This window comes from Aspergillus clavatus, genomic scaffold (genome assembly GCF_000002715.2).
Source record: "Aspergillus clavatus NRRL 1 1099423829805 genomic scaffold, whole genome shotgun sequence".
Lineage (NCBI taxonomy): Eukaryota > Fungi > Ascomycota > Eurotiomycetes > Eurotiales > Aspergillaceae > Aspergillus > Aspergillus clavatus.
Genome location: NW_001517094.1, coordinates 1,736,734 through 1,752,154, shown reverse-complemented (window position 1 = coordinate 1,752,154; position 15,421 = coordinate 1,736,734). Strand labels below are relative to the sequence as shown.

At 51.8% G+C, this 15,421-nt stretch overlaps 6 protein-coding genes across 6 annotated transcripts, besides 1 other annotated feature; 2 read left to right on the top strand and 4 right to left on the bottom strand.

Annotated features, from left to right (window-relative positions):
* Positions 1-5: 5 nt before the first annotated feature.
* On the bottom strand, positions 6-2,821 carry ACLA_024020 (putative C6 transcription factor QutA; the record flags this gene model as incomplete). Its single annotated transcript, XM_001269112.1, has 2 exons — positions 6-193; positions 229-2,821. 2 exons carry the CDS (start codon positions 2,819-2,821, stop codon positions 6-8), a joined length of 2,781 nt encoding a protein of 926 aa, XP_001269113.1.
* A 431-nt stretch (positions 2,822-3,252) lies between these two features.
* Positions 3,253-3,285: a microsatellite.
* A 553-nt stretch (positions 3,286-3,838) lies between these two features.
* On the top strand, positions 3,839-6,643 carry ACLA_024010 (putative quinate pathway repressor protein QutR; the record flags this gene model as incomplete). Its single annotated transcript, XM_001269111.1, has 2 exons — positions 3,839-6,334; positions 6,389-6,643. 2 exons carry the CDS (start codon positions 3,839-3,841, stop codon positions 6,641-6,643), a joined length of 2,751 nt encoding a protein of 916 aa, XP_001269112.1.
* A 497-nt stretch (positions 6,644-7,140) lies between these two features.
* ACLA_024000 (putative cytosolic Cu/Zn superoxide dismutase) lies at positions 7,141-7,847 on the bottom strand (the record flags this gene model as incomplete). Its single annotated transcript, XM_001269110.1, has 2 exons — positions 7,141-7,508; positions 7,607-7,847. 2 exons carry the CDS (start codon positions 7,845-7,847, stop codon positions 7,141-7,143), a joined length of 609 nt encoding a protein of 202 aa, XP_001269111.1.
* A 517-nt stretch (positions 7,848-8,364) lies between these two features.
* Positions 8,365-10,474, top strand: ACLA_023990 (putative flavin-binding monooxygenase; the record flags this gene model as incomplete). The annotated part of the gene is made up of 6 exons (XM_001269109.1): positions 8,365-8,398; positions 9,058-9,238; positions 9,342-9,586; positions 9,639-9,745; positions 9,802-10,154; positions 10,210-10,474. 6 exons carry the CDS (start codon positions 8,365-8,367, stop codon positions 10,472-10,474), a joined length of 1,185 nt encoding a protein of 394 aa, XP_001269110.1.
* A 398-nt stretch (positions 10,475-10,872) lies between these two features.
* ACLA_023980 (DUF3405 domain-containing protein) lies at positions 10,873-13,293 on the bottom strand (the record flags this gene model as incomplete). The annotated part of the gene is made up of 1 exon (XM_001269108.1): positions 10,873-13,293. One exon carries the CDS (start codon positions 13,291-13,293, stop codon positions 10,873-10,875), a length of 2,421 nt encoding a protein of 806 aa, XP_001269109.1.
* Positions 13,294-14,810: 1,517 nt separating this feature from the next.
* On the bottom strand, positions 14,811-15,203 carry ACLA_023970 (U6 snRNA-associated Sm-like protein LSm8; the record flags this gene model as incomplete). The annotated part of the gene is made up of 2 exons (XM_001269107.1): positions 14,811-15,082; positions 15,179-15,203. The coding sequence occupies 2 exons, from the start codon at positions 15,201-15,203 to the stop codon at positions 14,811-14,813; spliced, it is 297 nt and encodes a 98-aa protein (XP_001269108.1).
* Positions 15,204-15,421: the final 218 nt, after the last annotated feature.

Here is a 15,421-nt window from a genome sequence, read left to right as displayed (position 1 = left end):
GTTGTTCATCGCTCGTAGGCATTCCCCTTGTTCGTTCGGTGTGATTCCGACCGGATCACTGTTGCAGCCTCTGGAAGTTGCTGGGTTTGTGCCAGCAGAAAAGGTTCCATCTGACTGGAATACGAGTAGAGCTCGGAGATGCCAGCATCAGGAATAAAACCCAGGTTCTGCATGAATTCGGGCTGATGATCCCCTCTGTGGAAGAACTTCGGGTCAGCAATTGAGTACCGCAAAGAGGAGGGAGAACTCGCTTTTCAGTGCCATCCAGAGACGCCAGTTCGTCAAATAGGGCATCAAGATCGGGTGCAATTCGCGGTCGTCGTGGAGGCCCAGGCCCGACAAAAGATCCCAGGTTTATATTCGGGTCGTTGAATGTTGGCGGATATGGAGGGGTGTTGGCCGAAAAGGGTGAAGACAGATCAAGATTCGTCCCCCGGCCATGTAGGAGGTTTTGAGCGGAAGGGACTGAAAGGCGAGCTCTTTGAGAAGATGTTGGTATGGAAGTGACTTGAGGAGATGGTGCTGGGGCCCCCCGAGGTAGACTTAAAGATGGTGTAGGGGTTGGTAAGGACAAGGCGACGTTGTCCAAGCTTGGCCCTGTCCCCATCCAAGTATTCGTCAAAAAGGAGTTCGGAGTGGAGTAGATCGTTCGAGTTTCATCCAACCCGCTCATCCGCTGTGCATCGCTGTCCAATGTATGCAAGGCATGGTGCGACAACGAGTCTGGAATGTTGGCTCTGCTCTCGGACAGCGTGTTGTTCCTGGAGACATTGCTCAGCCGGGCCGCTGTGGCTGCTGATATCGATGTATTTGTTAAAGCAGGCTCTGTTGTTTGCCCTTGCGACCATACGGTAGAAAGGTGCGCGGAGAATGCTTCTAATTTACTCTTCAGGCCAAGCTCAGGTTCGAATGGCACGGGCACATTGTGTCTCTCGCCCAGCGCGGAAATACCAATAGTCAGGAACAGTCCAAATATCGGACTGGTTGCTGCCAGACTATACGTCTCCATATATTTCTGCAGCAGTAGCAGGAGTATCTTCAGGCTCTCGGTCGCGCGAATCCAGTACGGTGATTCTGGCATAGGCCTTCCGCGGTCTTGGACAGTAGACAAGGTAGCGACAGTACTCTCATACATCATCTCAAGGCCAAATATGTGAGGTGGCGCAATCTTTGTGGGATTTTGCAGGTCAGCACGATAACTTCCGGGCACTGCAGAAATCCAATGTTGTAACTGGCGTTCAAGCGTCTCAAGTTGTGCAGTGGGGGTTGCTTGCGACTGTCTCATACAGCATATCTCATTCAGGATGCACATCAGCGAAACCAAACGGTTGAATGTGCTTAGCGCATGGAGCGGTCCTCGATGAGACGATCCACGCGCCGAACCTGGCGGTCGAAGACCGGTCTGGTCCTCCCAGGGATGCCATTCCTCCAAGCCATCTTCGTTGACTGGAGCAATCTCTGCTAGGTCTTCCTTGCGTAGTGATGGAGCCTGTCCCGTCTTTGTAGCAATGAGGGTCTCGAGGACAAAGCAACCCAGAAAGACATGTTTCGAGCGTGCCGAGGACTTCCCGTCCTTTACACCATCGGTTTGGTTCGTTGAATCTAGTCCGAGACAACGCGCAATTCGGATTGCTTGTCCAACCAGCAGCCATGCAGCGGTCCACTTCTGTTGACCGAGGTTGACAAGAGACAATATCAAGAGCGCCTGCACATGTCCAATCTCATGGATACCATTCTCCGAGGGCATCAACCCTTTTGCAGTGGCGTAGAAATGGCTAGCATTAGGCCGACCAGTTGCATGTTCTGGGTTCTGACGAGGGACGTGTAAGGATGCCTCCTGCATGGATGCCAGCGTCAGGACTGCCCACAATGCTGCATAATCTCCAGATCCGGCGACAAGAGGGGAAATTTGCACCCTGTCTTCAAATTGTCGGAATGCTGTTCGAAGTATATCATGTTTCTCCAGGATAGGAAACCAGCATTGCGTATAGGAGAAGTATATATCAAGAAGCATCCACACATTCGAAGGTAAAGGAAGGGGGTTTGCGGGTGCAAGTTGTGATTGTTGGTCGGAGGCAGAGGCGGGCGCGGTAGCTGAAAGCAAGAGAGTCTGAGTGCTGCTATCCTTTGTGGCGCGAATTGGAAGACTCCTAGCAGCTCGGGTCATTGAGGGTGTTTTGACAGGAGATACGCCAGTTGCTATTGACTCCTCTTGCCCATCTGTGAGGCCTTCTGGTAACTGCCATTCGAGAGTATCCACTGTATGAACTCTGCTACCCTCAGCTTCTCTTGGAGAACCATTCTCTTCAACTGCTCTATCGATCTTGTCCTGTTCCTCTTCCGGTTGGTCCAAAAGTGTCAACATCCTTTCAATCTCTTTGAGAACACTACTGTTTTTCCACGACGACACGAGAGTATCGGAGCCTTCTGTCTCTTTTCCCATGGTGGCCAAGTGACTCGGCATGTTGGACGTTTTAAGCAGGGTACGCACCACCTCCTCGCTACCATGAATCTTGCAGAAGATAAGTCCATAAAGCAGTTCCAACGTGCGAATGTAACCCGTCGGCAAGCCGCGCTTTTTCGGGTTGGTCTTGTAGGTACAAGGCCGACACAAGGACGCGCAAGTGGAGCACACTGGCTGCACTCCGTCACATTTATCTTTCTTGGAGCGACAACTATCACAAGCGCGCGACACGCGCTGTCGTTTTGTCTGAGCCGTACTGTCGTCCGCAGCCATATGTCTGCCATCTTCGTCGGCATTCGTCAGTCGTCGCTTTGCCCTGCTATGAGCCCCGGAGGGTTGGCGCGTATCATTGCTCATGATAGTTCGAACGACGGTCCACCAGGATGTTCGGGATGCATGTTCATGTTTAGGCTATATCATCGAAATGAACGCTTTGCCGGACGTTGAGCGTATTCAGTCTGGGTTCACTAGACAAGAACGGGGAGAAGTCGGAAAGCAGAACACGGGTGATTCGCTCCTGCTCAAACAATAATGAGGAGCGTCAATGATGAAGCCCAACAGCTTATGTGATGAATCGATGCCACCGATATGATGCGTGTCGCACTCTGATGGTATGCGAAACGTTTAAAGCGGAGAAGGGGAAACCGAAGACAGAGGCCTTTTCTCGGTCGAAAAAGCCGGGGGGGGGGGGGGGCCACAAACAGCTTACCCGCGGCTGCTGCTGCGGGAAACACTCTTCATGCTTGGGTCCTTCTATCGAGAGACAAACTTGGTGTTCTCACTGCACAGTCAATTACCCGAGTCAATTACCCGAGTCAATTCCTTCCCACCGGTCGCCTGAAATTCTTTATTTCTCTCCCAGACCGACACTGATCATGACAATGAACCCTTGTGGATGCTGGCCCCAGGCATCAGTCTTGGTGACATTTCCGTCCCCGCGGGGTAAATTACGTAACATAACGGTAAATTACGATCCAGCCCTTACCGGCACTCCGGCAGAGCCTTTGTCCGCCATGCCCCAGGCTCCAAGGCCCTCCACTTGGATCTCTTCCCCCGCGAGTGTGAAAGAATCGCGTCTGCTATCGACAACTTGACACTCGATAGACGACAGACGAGAGAGTTCCCTGTAATCCAAATCTCCCCACAATCTGGGCTTTCTCCATTCGTCTAGAGCCATTGGGAGACTCCGATATGGCTCAATGAGCTGTCGAATAACGCTTTCATCACTGTCGTTCGGTCAGAACACCTTATCGAGTTTACTGATTCCTATCGTGTTGCAACCGAAACTCTCGAATCACTTCTTGATGAAATGGGGTCTCAAAATCTCCGAATGCTTATGACCTTGAATCTTGAATGAATCTCCCCTCATTCAACATGTCGCTCCTCGTGAGACCGACAAAGCGCAAGTTGGACCAGGTTGAAGCTCCAAGCGCACAGAACAGGCTTCTCTCACCTCACAGTAGTCGCGCCCAGAATGTCGTCTCGCGTGTGATTCAGTTATCGTCTCATATTCCCGGGCAAGATGGCACTTCTCCCAGACTCGAATATTGTTCAAGGAATGAGCAACTGGATCCGGCTGGTGACCCTCACTCGTTTCCACCTTCCTTGCGCGCTTCCCCATCTCCTCAAGGAAGCCCCTCTTTGAGCCAGCGAGTTTTCGCTCCCAATGCGTCCATTGTCTTGATTGGGATTCGCGGCACTGGGAAGTCTAGTCTTGCGGTAATTCTTGCTACAACCTCGGGCAGACGGATGATCGATGCGGATCAGTATTTCCAGCAAGTGACGGGGCGCTCTCGAGCAGCATTCAAAAAGGAATACGATCTAGCGGAGTATCGTCAACAAGAGGCTCGAGTGATGGAATCGATGCTCGCAGAACACAAGGAGGGCTGTGTCATTGCCTGTGGTCCCGGATCTATGGAGCGCAGTGGGCAAAGCTTGTTGCGCGAATACGCAGAAAGCCACCCCGTTATCCACATCATTCGCGATCCTGAAAGCATCCAGTCGTACCTGAAAGCATGGGATACCGACAAAGTACGTCGTTTTCTTGAGCTGTCTGGCCCCATCTATCGAGCCTGTTCCAACCTGGAGTTCTTTAATGTCTCCGAGAAGGGCCTCGCCGACCATGTCGGAAAAGACGGCCACCCCCACTCGCAGTTGGAATTGGAACTCGACCAACGGTCTCAAAATTTTACACCTTTCTTGACTCTGAAACGGCTACAGCGCGACTTTCTCAAATTTGTCGCCTTCGCAACGGGTGACTTCAAGAACTTGAGCAGCCAACAAGCGTCGTTTCCACTGTCGATGCAACCGGTGGAGTCCCGGATGTTTACTTACGCCGTGACTGTGCCACTTTCGTCCCTGCTTGAACACGAGCTAGACATTGAGGATCTAGAATCCACCGCCGATGCGTTTGAGCTCAAAATCGATGCGATCGGAGGTTCACCTGCATGTCTAGGTGTGGACTCAGGCCTCGCAGACAGAATTAGTCAAGCTGTGGCAACCATCCGTCGAAACATCATTATACCCCTTATATACCATGTTGACAGTAGGGTAATTTCTGTCGATGCTGCTATGCAACATAACGGGCTGTCGCGCCGCTCCGAGGAGGCCTACTTAAACTTTGTTCAACATGGTTTACGATTAGCTCCTGAGTATCTAACTGCTGATTTATCGTACAGCGATGATACTCTATCGCAGATCATTGGTTCCAAAGGAACTAGCAAAGTCATAGGGCACTTCGCATTTTCTCGTCCATGTCCTAGAGGATGGGAGGATACGGAATTATTGGCCATGTACGAGCGAGCCAGGCGACTCGGTTGCGATGTTGTTCGATTGACGCAGCCCGCAACAACGATAGAAGACAACTTTGCTGTGGAAAGATTTCGTCACCATGTCAAAAGTCTTTTATGGCAGTTACCCTTAATAGCCTTCAATACCGGCCCATTGGGCAGACTATCGAGCTGTTTTAATCCCATCCTTACATCAGTCACACCGCCGCCCTTACTACCTGAGATGCAAGCCAAGTCGTTGCCATGCATTACGTTGCGGGAGGCCCAAGAAGCGCTCTACTCGTCATTTGCTCTGGATCCAATGCGGTTCTTCGTTTTTGGTGCCAACGTTACCTACAGTTTGTCTCCGGCAATGCACAACGCAGCCTTCAAAGGGTGTGGTCTGCCACACGTATATACCATCTACCAGTCCTCGTCTTTGCGGGGATTGAATGATCTAGTGGAGAACCCCCATTTCGGCGGAACAAGTGTCAGTTTGCCTTATAAGACGGAAGTTATTCCTCTTCTCCACTCCATGTCGCCTCATGCTCGAGCTATTGGCGCCGTCAACACCTTGATACCCATCCGAACATTACCTGACGGCGCTGATGATGCTTTTGAAACATCTCTCTACTTCGAAAAGAGCCGGGCTGGTCCCATCAAGGCGCTGCACGGGGATAACACCGACTGGATCGGTATTGGGAACTGCTTTCGATGGGGGCTATCCCCGGCGAATGCGATCCGACCTTCATCCACGGGCCTAGTCATTGGAGCTGGTGGTATGGCTCGCGCAGCCGTATATGCGATGATACATCTTGGGGTGCAGAATATCTTCGTGTACAATCGTACTCTTGCAAATGCAGAGAAGTTGGCCCACCATTACAATCGCCAAAACCTCCAGGCACATGGCAGGAGCGGGCCGAACTCTCAGCCCAAAGTCCATATCCTACGGTCGTTGCATGATAGTTGGCCGGTCAACTACAAGCAACCGACTGTTATCTGCTGCTGCATACCAGCTCATAGCATTGGGGGGGTACCAGCGCCCAACTTACAACTTCCTTCTCAGTGGCTTGAAAGCCCTACGGGCGGCGTAGTTGTTGAGGTAAGATGATTCCCGTGTTTGGTTCTCTAGGCCAACGCTAATCCATTTATGCAGCTAGCTTACAAGCCTCTGGTTTCTCCCTTGATGAAGCAAATGCGTGCTCTCTCCCACCGTGGCTGGGTAGCCCTTGATGGACTTAACGTTCTCCCAGAACAGGGATTTGCTCAGTTTGAGCTTTTCACCGGCCGTCGAGCCCCACGACGGTTAATGCGCAGAGTAGTATTGCAGGAGTACAAGGAGGCGGAGGGGCAAGAAGATCATCACGCTATTCGAAGCCGACTTGAAAATCTAGATGGACAAGCTACCTGACGGCCTGGGATCTAATAACGGACCGTGTTCACTAGAAATCCTACGATGATACATTACGCTCTCAGCCAAGCTGCTCATCTACAATCCATATACCCAAAAGGCAGGCTGATGGCATCAGAGCCCCCACCCCGGCGGAATCATAACTGCTCTAAAGGGGATCCCAATCTGTCTGATCCGGCGGAAGCTCCCTCGTATACTCTTCTTGGGTATAATCAATACCTCGTCGAATATTCGGGGTGAATAGGACCAGGGATATCGTTAAGATATCAACATGCCAATAGCCATGAAGACCCTGAGATGACAGCACCAGCAACTCATGCAAGTCTACTCAACAAAATTAGATGTGAATGTGAGGAATGGATTATGGCAGATTGAAATATTATTATTCTCGTAAGCAGCTAGTACCCCGTTATCCCATCAATCAATAACATGGATAGTCCCAACTCAACTTTTAATACCCTACAGAACCCTTCTCAACACCTGCAACAGACCCATAGTTAATCCTCGCTCACCTTCTCCACTGGGACAGCAACCACCGGAATCTCCGGCCGAACCACCAACGTGAAATTCGCACAACTCAGCCGCGCATTATCCGAGACCCGATGCACCACGATCGACCGGTTCCCAAAGTACGCGAGCGCGCCGGGCTCCGTTGACAGGTAGAGGTCATTGTAGCGCGCCTCGAAGCCCTGGTCCGCGGCCGTGAAGATGGGCCCATGCTTGCCGCTCAGGTCGCCGATGCGGCAGGCTTGCGGGGTGGTCGTGTTGCAAGGGATGGATGCCCTGCGGCTGTAGGGGTCGAAGGGGGAGCCGGTGCGGTAGCAGTTGCCGTCGCTGGGAACGGGATCCTCGTGGATGTAGTATTCTGAGGCAGGAAGGCTGTGTTAGTATCGATGATAGAATAGGTATCTGGAAAAGGGGGATCATATGGACCGGGGGTGGGGAGGATGCGGGAGGTTATACCCAATGATGAGTTGTTGGGGAAACCCCAGAAGTCGGCGTGAACTTTCACGCCGGTCGCCTTCTCGGGGGCGAGGAGCGTGATCCAGCCGCGAATGGTGGTGTTTTGGCGGATTGGGAGAGTCGCTTGGTAGAGGGCATGATGAGGGTTTGTCACCACTGGGGCGTGGGTGCGGTTCGCCAGAGCTGTTGCTGAGAGGCACTGGCCCAGGAGGAGGGTGGCGATTGTGAGGAGGGACTGCATGTTTGCTATGCAGGCGGTTTATCTGATCTCGATGCTCGGAAGAAGGAGTAATAAAGTTTCCTTTCCAATGGTGGATCAGATTGTTGATTCTCGTACCATGTAGGGGAGCAGAGTTGGAGATGGGCGATTTATATCAGATCAAGCCCTTGTGTACGACTCAAAGAGGCGCAAGGGAGGGGGATGCCGTTGAGTAAATCTGCAGCAATTTATCGCGGAAGCATCAAGGAGGCAAAATCTTCACGTCTCGCTCCTTGTGTTGTTGTAGACGATAGATTGTTTGGGTTGATGTCAATGGTGGAATGTCCATTGCTTGGAATGTTGGCTGCCACAGTAATGGGAGATTCTGCATCATCATCAACACCAGTAGTATGCGCCATTGTCACAGTAGGATTCTGTATCTGTGACTCCTGAGCCATTCAGAGAAAGCTTTTCTTCTGATGTTGCCTCACAATGAAACAATTAATGGTGTTGTGCTCCAGAGAGTGACCGGAGAATGTAGCGAAAGTAACGCCGAGTCATGGCTGTTGTCAACCTTCGCCGACTTCATCACTGTAGTTATCTTTACATCAGTCCAAATTACATCTGCTCATCGATTCAGCTTTAGTCGCGTTAATTCATTCCAGACTGTCAACCTCAGTCCGTAATTGTGATTTCCTGTCAGGCGGAAATCTCCCCTTCCCCCAAACTCCATCCACTTCAACGAAGCGAAGCTAATGAGAACCACAGCAACAAACAGTCATCTAAAGGGTCACAAAGCATAAGAATGGACGAGATTCTCGGCAAGCTTGCCCGCGTCCCCCTCCATTATCGATGATCGGTCTGCTTTGGTCCGGCTCCTGTGGGATGATGAAGTGGACGAGAATCCGTCCACCCCCACAACATCCTCAACTCCCGTCTCCATCAACACACATCGACAGCTGGATAAGTCATCAATCAAGATGCCCTGCCGAAGCCTAGGGCTGAATCTTGAGCCCCTCGTCCATGATCAAGTGACTGTCTTCGCTTTTCGAGATGCTCGGGTATCTCCCCGAGTGGCTTTGGTAGCTGTGCCATAGCCCCAGAAGCTGTTGGAAGGGGTTGTCAGAGGATGTCCGACGACTGGTTATAGCATTGCACCTTGTTTCTCAGGGACCAATATTCTTCTCATCCAGAAACTCCTGGCAAAAATGTCTCTCGCAGAAAAACCAATACGTGATACACCTTGTTGTAGGGGCACTAGATCCCCGCGAAATCGCCCAGCGATGGATCACGAACCTCGGGATCCCATTAAAGAACCCCAAGCATGAGCTCACGAAGCTTGCAGAGCTCTTTCATGAGGACTCTTGGTGGCGAGACATGCTTACTCTCGACTGGGGCTTTCACGCGATTCACAAACTCCCAGAGATCCAACGGTACCTCAGCCTTCCGCCTCCAGCACGAAGGAAAATTCCAACCTAAAGTAGAAAGCCCCGTGGAGGGGCTCCGGTGGATATAATCTATGTTCTTCTTTGACAGTCAGGTCGGCCGTGGTACGGGCGTGCTTCGTCTCACCCAAAACGAGGCAGGGGTCTGGAAAGCATATTCGATCTACACGACCCAGCAAGAGTTAGACGACTTTGAAGAGCCGCTCGGCTTGCGACGGGCTGAGGAGACAATTGAAACGATGTCGGGGGGGCTGAGAAAAGGCAACTGGATTGAACGGCGTCAGAAGCAGGTCGAGTTCCAGGATGAAGAGCCCGCAGAGCTCCTCGTTGGTGCCGGTATGTAAACACCCCCCCACGCTCCTTATAGCTCCTATTAACATCACTGTAGGCCAAGCTGGTCTCAATATAGCTGCTCGGCTGCAGTCGCGCGGTGTCTCATGCTTGGTCGTCGACCGCAACAAGAGAATTGGGGACAGCTGGCGAACCCGCTATAGAGTGCGTTCTTCGCTCCTCACATCCAACCTGTCCAGACATACCTGACCGATCAAAAGACTCTAGTGACACAGGAGCCCGTCGAATACACGCACATGGCATACCTCCCCTTCCCACGCAACTGGCCCCAAGATAATCCCAAAGACAAACTCGCCGACTGGTTCGAAGCCTACGCCAGCATCATGACACTGAACGTCTGGCTTCCAACAAGCGTCAACTCCGCCTCCGACGACGACGCCAAAGCACAATGGACCGTCACCCTTGCCCGCGGCGCAGACGCATCCGAGCGAGTCCTGCACCCGCGTCACATCGTCTGGTGTACCAGCCACTCTGGAGAACCCAAGATCCCCACTTTCCCAAGCCAGGACTCATTCAAAGGAACCGTCTACCACAGCAGCCAGCACCACGACGCGTGCGACCACGAACGTGCGGGAGAAGATGGTAGTGGTCGTAAGAACTGGCAACAGCGGGCACGACATCGCACAGAACTTCTACGAGAACGGCGCGGAGGTAACCATGCTCCAGCGCAGTGGCACCTATGTCACAACATCCGAGCAGGGGGTGCTGATGGCGCACGAGGGCCTTGCACGAGGAGAACGGGTTCGTGATCGTCCTCACACACTCTTCCTCGACGGCTTAACGGCCGCCGGGTTCGCGCTCGACGCCGGAGTCGAGGGGTCAGGGCTCTTCCGCACGTTCATAACCAAGGCTGCTGAGGCGGGGCTGGCGTAAAGCATGAAAAGCATGAACCATGAGTCGGCATGCTTGACAGTCTTTCTACCATGCCCAGAGTAGTGGAGGGATCTGCAGGCCAGCCTCAAAAGGCGACATAGCACAAATCTTGCGATATATATTAGAGTCGAAACACACAAGAATCACATCAAGCAGCTAGTTCCAAAAGACCAGCAAGACATTATCTTCAAAAACGTAATGAGGAAATCTTCTCACCAAGAAAGCAACCATATATACATGCATGGCGGGATTTAGAACATGAAAGCAGTATGATCTTCGCCAAACGCCTTTTGTTTTCGCCATGCAGCCAGAAATGTACAAAACAGGGGAACCATTCGTTATCGAGATCATTAGAAGCAAAAGGACATGTATCGTCTGAAATAGAAAAAAAAAGGTCTTTAAAATTGGTTCGCACCGTCATCAATGATCATCTGTACATCCTTGACCGGGTGTAGCAATATCGGCGGAAGACACATCCTTCCCTCTCCTGCCAATTCTTCTTGCTCGCCGCCATCATTGTCCACCTTGTAGCCGAGCCAGCGGCGCCATAGATTGGGTGAAAACCCAGCAGAGTAGAACCAGGTGGTCCCGCGGAAGTTGTGCTCACGGTCACCGAAGACGGAAGTCCTAGCACCACCAGAGGCGCCGTTGCGGCCAGCGTTGAAGACAGACTCGAGGTACTGAGTGGGCCAGCGGCGATCGATGTACACGGAGTGCGGCACGTAGACCGCCTTGAAGCCGTGGTGTAGCGCGGTAGTGGCAGGCCACATCTCAGAGAACATTGTGTGACGTTTCAGACTCGTTTCTTTGTGCATGGTAAGGAGTAGCTTGCGTGACAGTCTCGAGGCAGTGATAATAGCCGTACGGCGCGGAGGCCTGCCGTTCTCCTTGTTATACCCAGTCACATCGTCTCGCAGAAGCCATGTTGTGCCCTCGGGGTCATACAGAGGGTTGAAGACGATCAGATCCGCGTCCTCGCCGACACCCCATTGGTACTTGTCCTTCTCTGCTGTGGTTTCCGGGACGCCTTCTCCCTCCACCTCAAGAATATCCCGTTCGTCGGGGCGCTCGGGACCCCAGATCATCTTGTCGCCCTGGCGATGGAGAGCAGATTTGTCCTTCGAAGACGGGTCCAAGCCTGGCTTGGCAGCTGCACTCCACATATTGTTCGGGCTGTTCGTGCCAATCTCAGTCTGCACACGAACCATCTGCCGGAAGTCCTCCCAGGATCCATGGACAGAAGGAACATAGAACCGAGCGTTTCGTTCCCAAAGACCCTTGCGAGGTTGTTCCCGGGCCCAACTAATCACCTTGTCGAAGAAATGATACCAATGTCCTGTGTAGCGCACGTCCATCTCCCAGTTCCAGAAGAAGTCATACTCCGGGTGCTGATAGGCAAAATACTGCATCGGCAAGAATGTACTGCGGTATACGCCATGCACGGGTAGTCCTCGAGCCCAAGTTTCTTCCAGCCCAGGGTACATGAGAGCCATCTGTTGTTCTGACCAGAGAGTTCCCATACCTCGGAACTCCTTTGGAAGGGCATCATCGAGTACGCGCTCATAGGTTTCGTCATCTGACCAAATCTGTAGATCACTGTTCTTGACATGGATCAGGAAATGGATAGTATATTCTCCACCGGAAAGCAGCGACAGTTCCGAGATTAACGAGCGCAAATACAAGATATCATCGGCGGTGTAGCGAAAATCGTGCCATGTACGAATCACCACAGCCGTTCGAGGTAAGCGACTCGCGTTAGCCTCGGCTGTTTCCTCTTTTCCAAGGGAATCTGAGGATGACTTGGGAACGCCCACAGGTAAAGCAAGAAAGCGATTGAGTCGCGGCTCGGGGAGATCCTTGAAACGATGGTTATTGAGAGCGACGCATCTGTTCTGGGCAACGGCCCAGTCAATTTGCCGGAAGTCAACAGGAGGAATGTCCTCCCACACCTGCTCTGCCCCCTCACGATCTCCTTCTAGGCCTGCTCCGATACCACCTTTCCGGACACTGTATCCTAGGCCATAGGGACCCAGACGGCCGAACCGATCAAAGCAGACATCGTCTTTGATACCCAGCATCTCGTTCGACCCCATGACTGCATCCGGGAACCCACGAGGCACACCAGGATAGTTGTGGACCAGAGGAATCCGGATAGTTTCCTGATCGTCGAGGAAGCATTCGCGCTTCTCACCATGCGCTGCCACATATTCTCCTGATTTATAATCCGGGTAGGGATTGAAAACCGAGCTCGACATCGGCAGCGTCTGGTCCCTGGCTTCAACCTTGGCGGAAGCCATCTTATTACCAGCACCTAGCCCCATTTCCTCCGTGCCATCCCCAGGATATTCAGGCACAGAATCCTTGCGCGCAACGAGAGTTCTGATGCCGCCATGATACCGTTTTAGAAACGGGAAACTCTCCCATCGAGGCGGCTTGGGGGCTACTTTAGGCAATTCGAGAGCGACCTGTTTGGCGCTGGAAGTAATGGTGAATCGGAAGAGAGTAAGGATAAAGAGCACGAGAGCTGAAAATAATGCGAAGCAGAGGTATCTCATGATCCGATTCGGGACGCGATAGGAGCTCATCGGGCCTCGGCCTCGCCGTGCTGAGGGGGCACCGCCCAGTATGGGCCGATGCGAACTGGAAGAGGACGCTGTGAGGGTATCCTCGCCACTTTCTGAATCGGTCGAACTGCGAGCGCGATGATGAGTATATTGCGAGTGTTGCGGCTGCTTCTCAATATCTACAGCCTCATTGCGAGCATTCCAGGTATGCGCAGCCGTGCGATATGCAGAGGAGTTCCTCCTCTGGACAGCCATGGCGCAAGAGGAAGGGAATGGCCGTCAATAGGGAGACTAATCTGCGAGCAGCCTCATGTAAAGATGATGCAGCGAAGGCGATCGGTCAACTGATTTCGATGGAATCTTTGGGACGAGGGCGACAAAAGCGCAACGAAAAGGGAGTAGGCAATCTGTTAAATTAACCGCGCGTTTGGATCAGCGACTGTTTGCCATTCAGACTTCCAACGAACGGGAGCAAGTACCGAGTAGAGTATATTGACCCAGCCTCAACGTTAATCAGGATTCCAGATCTCCACCAATCCGTCAGATCAAAGTCAAAGCATCTGACCGAGACAGCACTATATCGATATGCTTTTGGTATGCAGGTGGGTTTGAAGCGGAGATGGAATGGAGATGTCTAGGTAGGAAACGAAATGGACGCCTGCGCGAAACCGGACCTGATTCAGTCAGGCGGATATGCAAACCGTGGATGGATAATAGCTCACCGTTTGAGACAAGTAGAATAACAATTGGACGTGCTCTGGACCAGGGGAGTCTGGAATCTCGTCAACAAACCGCACTGCAGTCAGTTGGCGAGACTTGGCGTTGCCCAAGGGATACTGAGCGCTTACGCACGTCTAGCCAGAGAGTGGGTCAATTATTTTGGAGATGGCTGAAAACAGATAAGAGGCGTGAGAGTTGCAACTTGGAAGAGTCCAATGTTATAGGAGAATCGAAGCTCGGGATACGATTTAACGTATAGGACCTGCAAGAGTTTTCTTGAAGCTCTTCGAAGAAGAGTCGACTCTGACATCGCAATCGAATTCTCTGAAGGCCCAGCATCAACGCATATATAGTTCCCAATACGGTTAGTGTCAGGTCACGGTGGCCCTAACCCCTTTTAGAAATGTACCTTGTTTTGCGCATAAAATAACCGGTGGAATAATGAACTTTGCGATTTGACTATGGCATTGTACCTGCAGCTCCAAGAGGGTCCTTTAGAAGAAATAGTCCGTAATGGAGCACGAGAATTGAAGGTCCAATGAAGGAATTCTTATGCTTGTTGATCACATATCGAAACAGTGTTTCCGCTTCTGATTCCATATACATCACGTCTCAATCTCATCAAATTTGGATAAGAGACCAGGAACCAACAATATATCGCAATTAGAGGGTATCTTCCTAGTAAATCTGCCTTAAACCATGCCGCTCCCATTCCCGTCTCATCGAGATTTTCCAATGATCGATACCGTCGTCTTCCTCTGGGCTGCAAGGCTGAGGGAAGAACACTTCGTCGGTGCAGAGTGAGTGGTAGCCAGAAATCCAGCCGGCAAAGGCAAAGCATCCATTTGATATGCAGTTCTCCTGGTGCTTGAGACAACCCTTGCGTATCTAGCATGCTCGGTGTAGATGCATTTCTCCAAGAGCTCAAGCTGCTGCTCAGCGGACAGACATCATGCCATGATGGAAGTCGTTCATCGTGATCGTAAGAGCCAAGCCGAGTCTGCAGTCTTCGCAAAGGCTGTCCGTCATATGGAGTCGAATGTGTGGATTGTTCACGCGTTCTTCGTGCCCTTGACCACCTCGCCCTTGACTTTCGTCCAGTCGATATCTTTATCAATGGCCTCGTCGATTTCGCCGCACAGAACAACGTTGTCACCGCGGATCAGGTAGAGGCCATGCTCAATCTGCGAGCTCGGTTCGGGGTCATCGGGCGTGCGGATAATTCTCTCGATGGTGTCCACCAGAACAAGATTCGTCAGTTGATCTGTCGATAGGAGTGTTCCGAGTAATGTTCGGCCGTCGACTGTGAGGATGAGGACCTTCTCTGGTTTTGAGGTAAATGTTAGCCGGGAACTTCAGACTCTGCGTATCTACACTCTCATGTATCTTTGAGTGTATGCGGACTGAAGGGGGGACGTACTGTCGATGTAAGAGTGCAGAGACATTTTTGTGGAGCTGTGAGACCACTCAACGATAAATAATTCTATTTAGAGATAATATCCGAATCAAATGTGATCCAGAAGTAGTTTTCCCACTTGATCACTGAGCTGCCGCCGCTGCTAACTCCAAGTGATAGCTGATGGGAAGCGGGCAAGAATATACAGATGCTCAGTGGAATCAATCAGAGATATCGAGGCTTCTAATATGGCCCAGGAAATGTTGC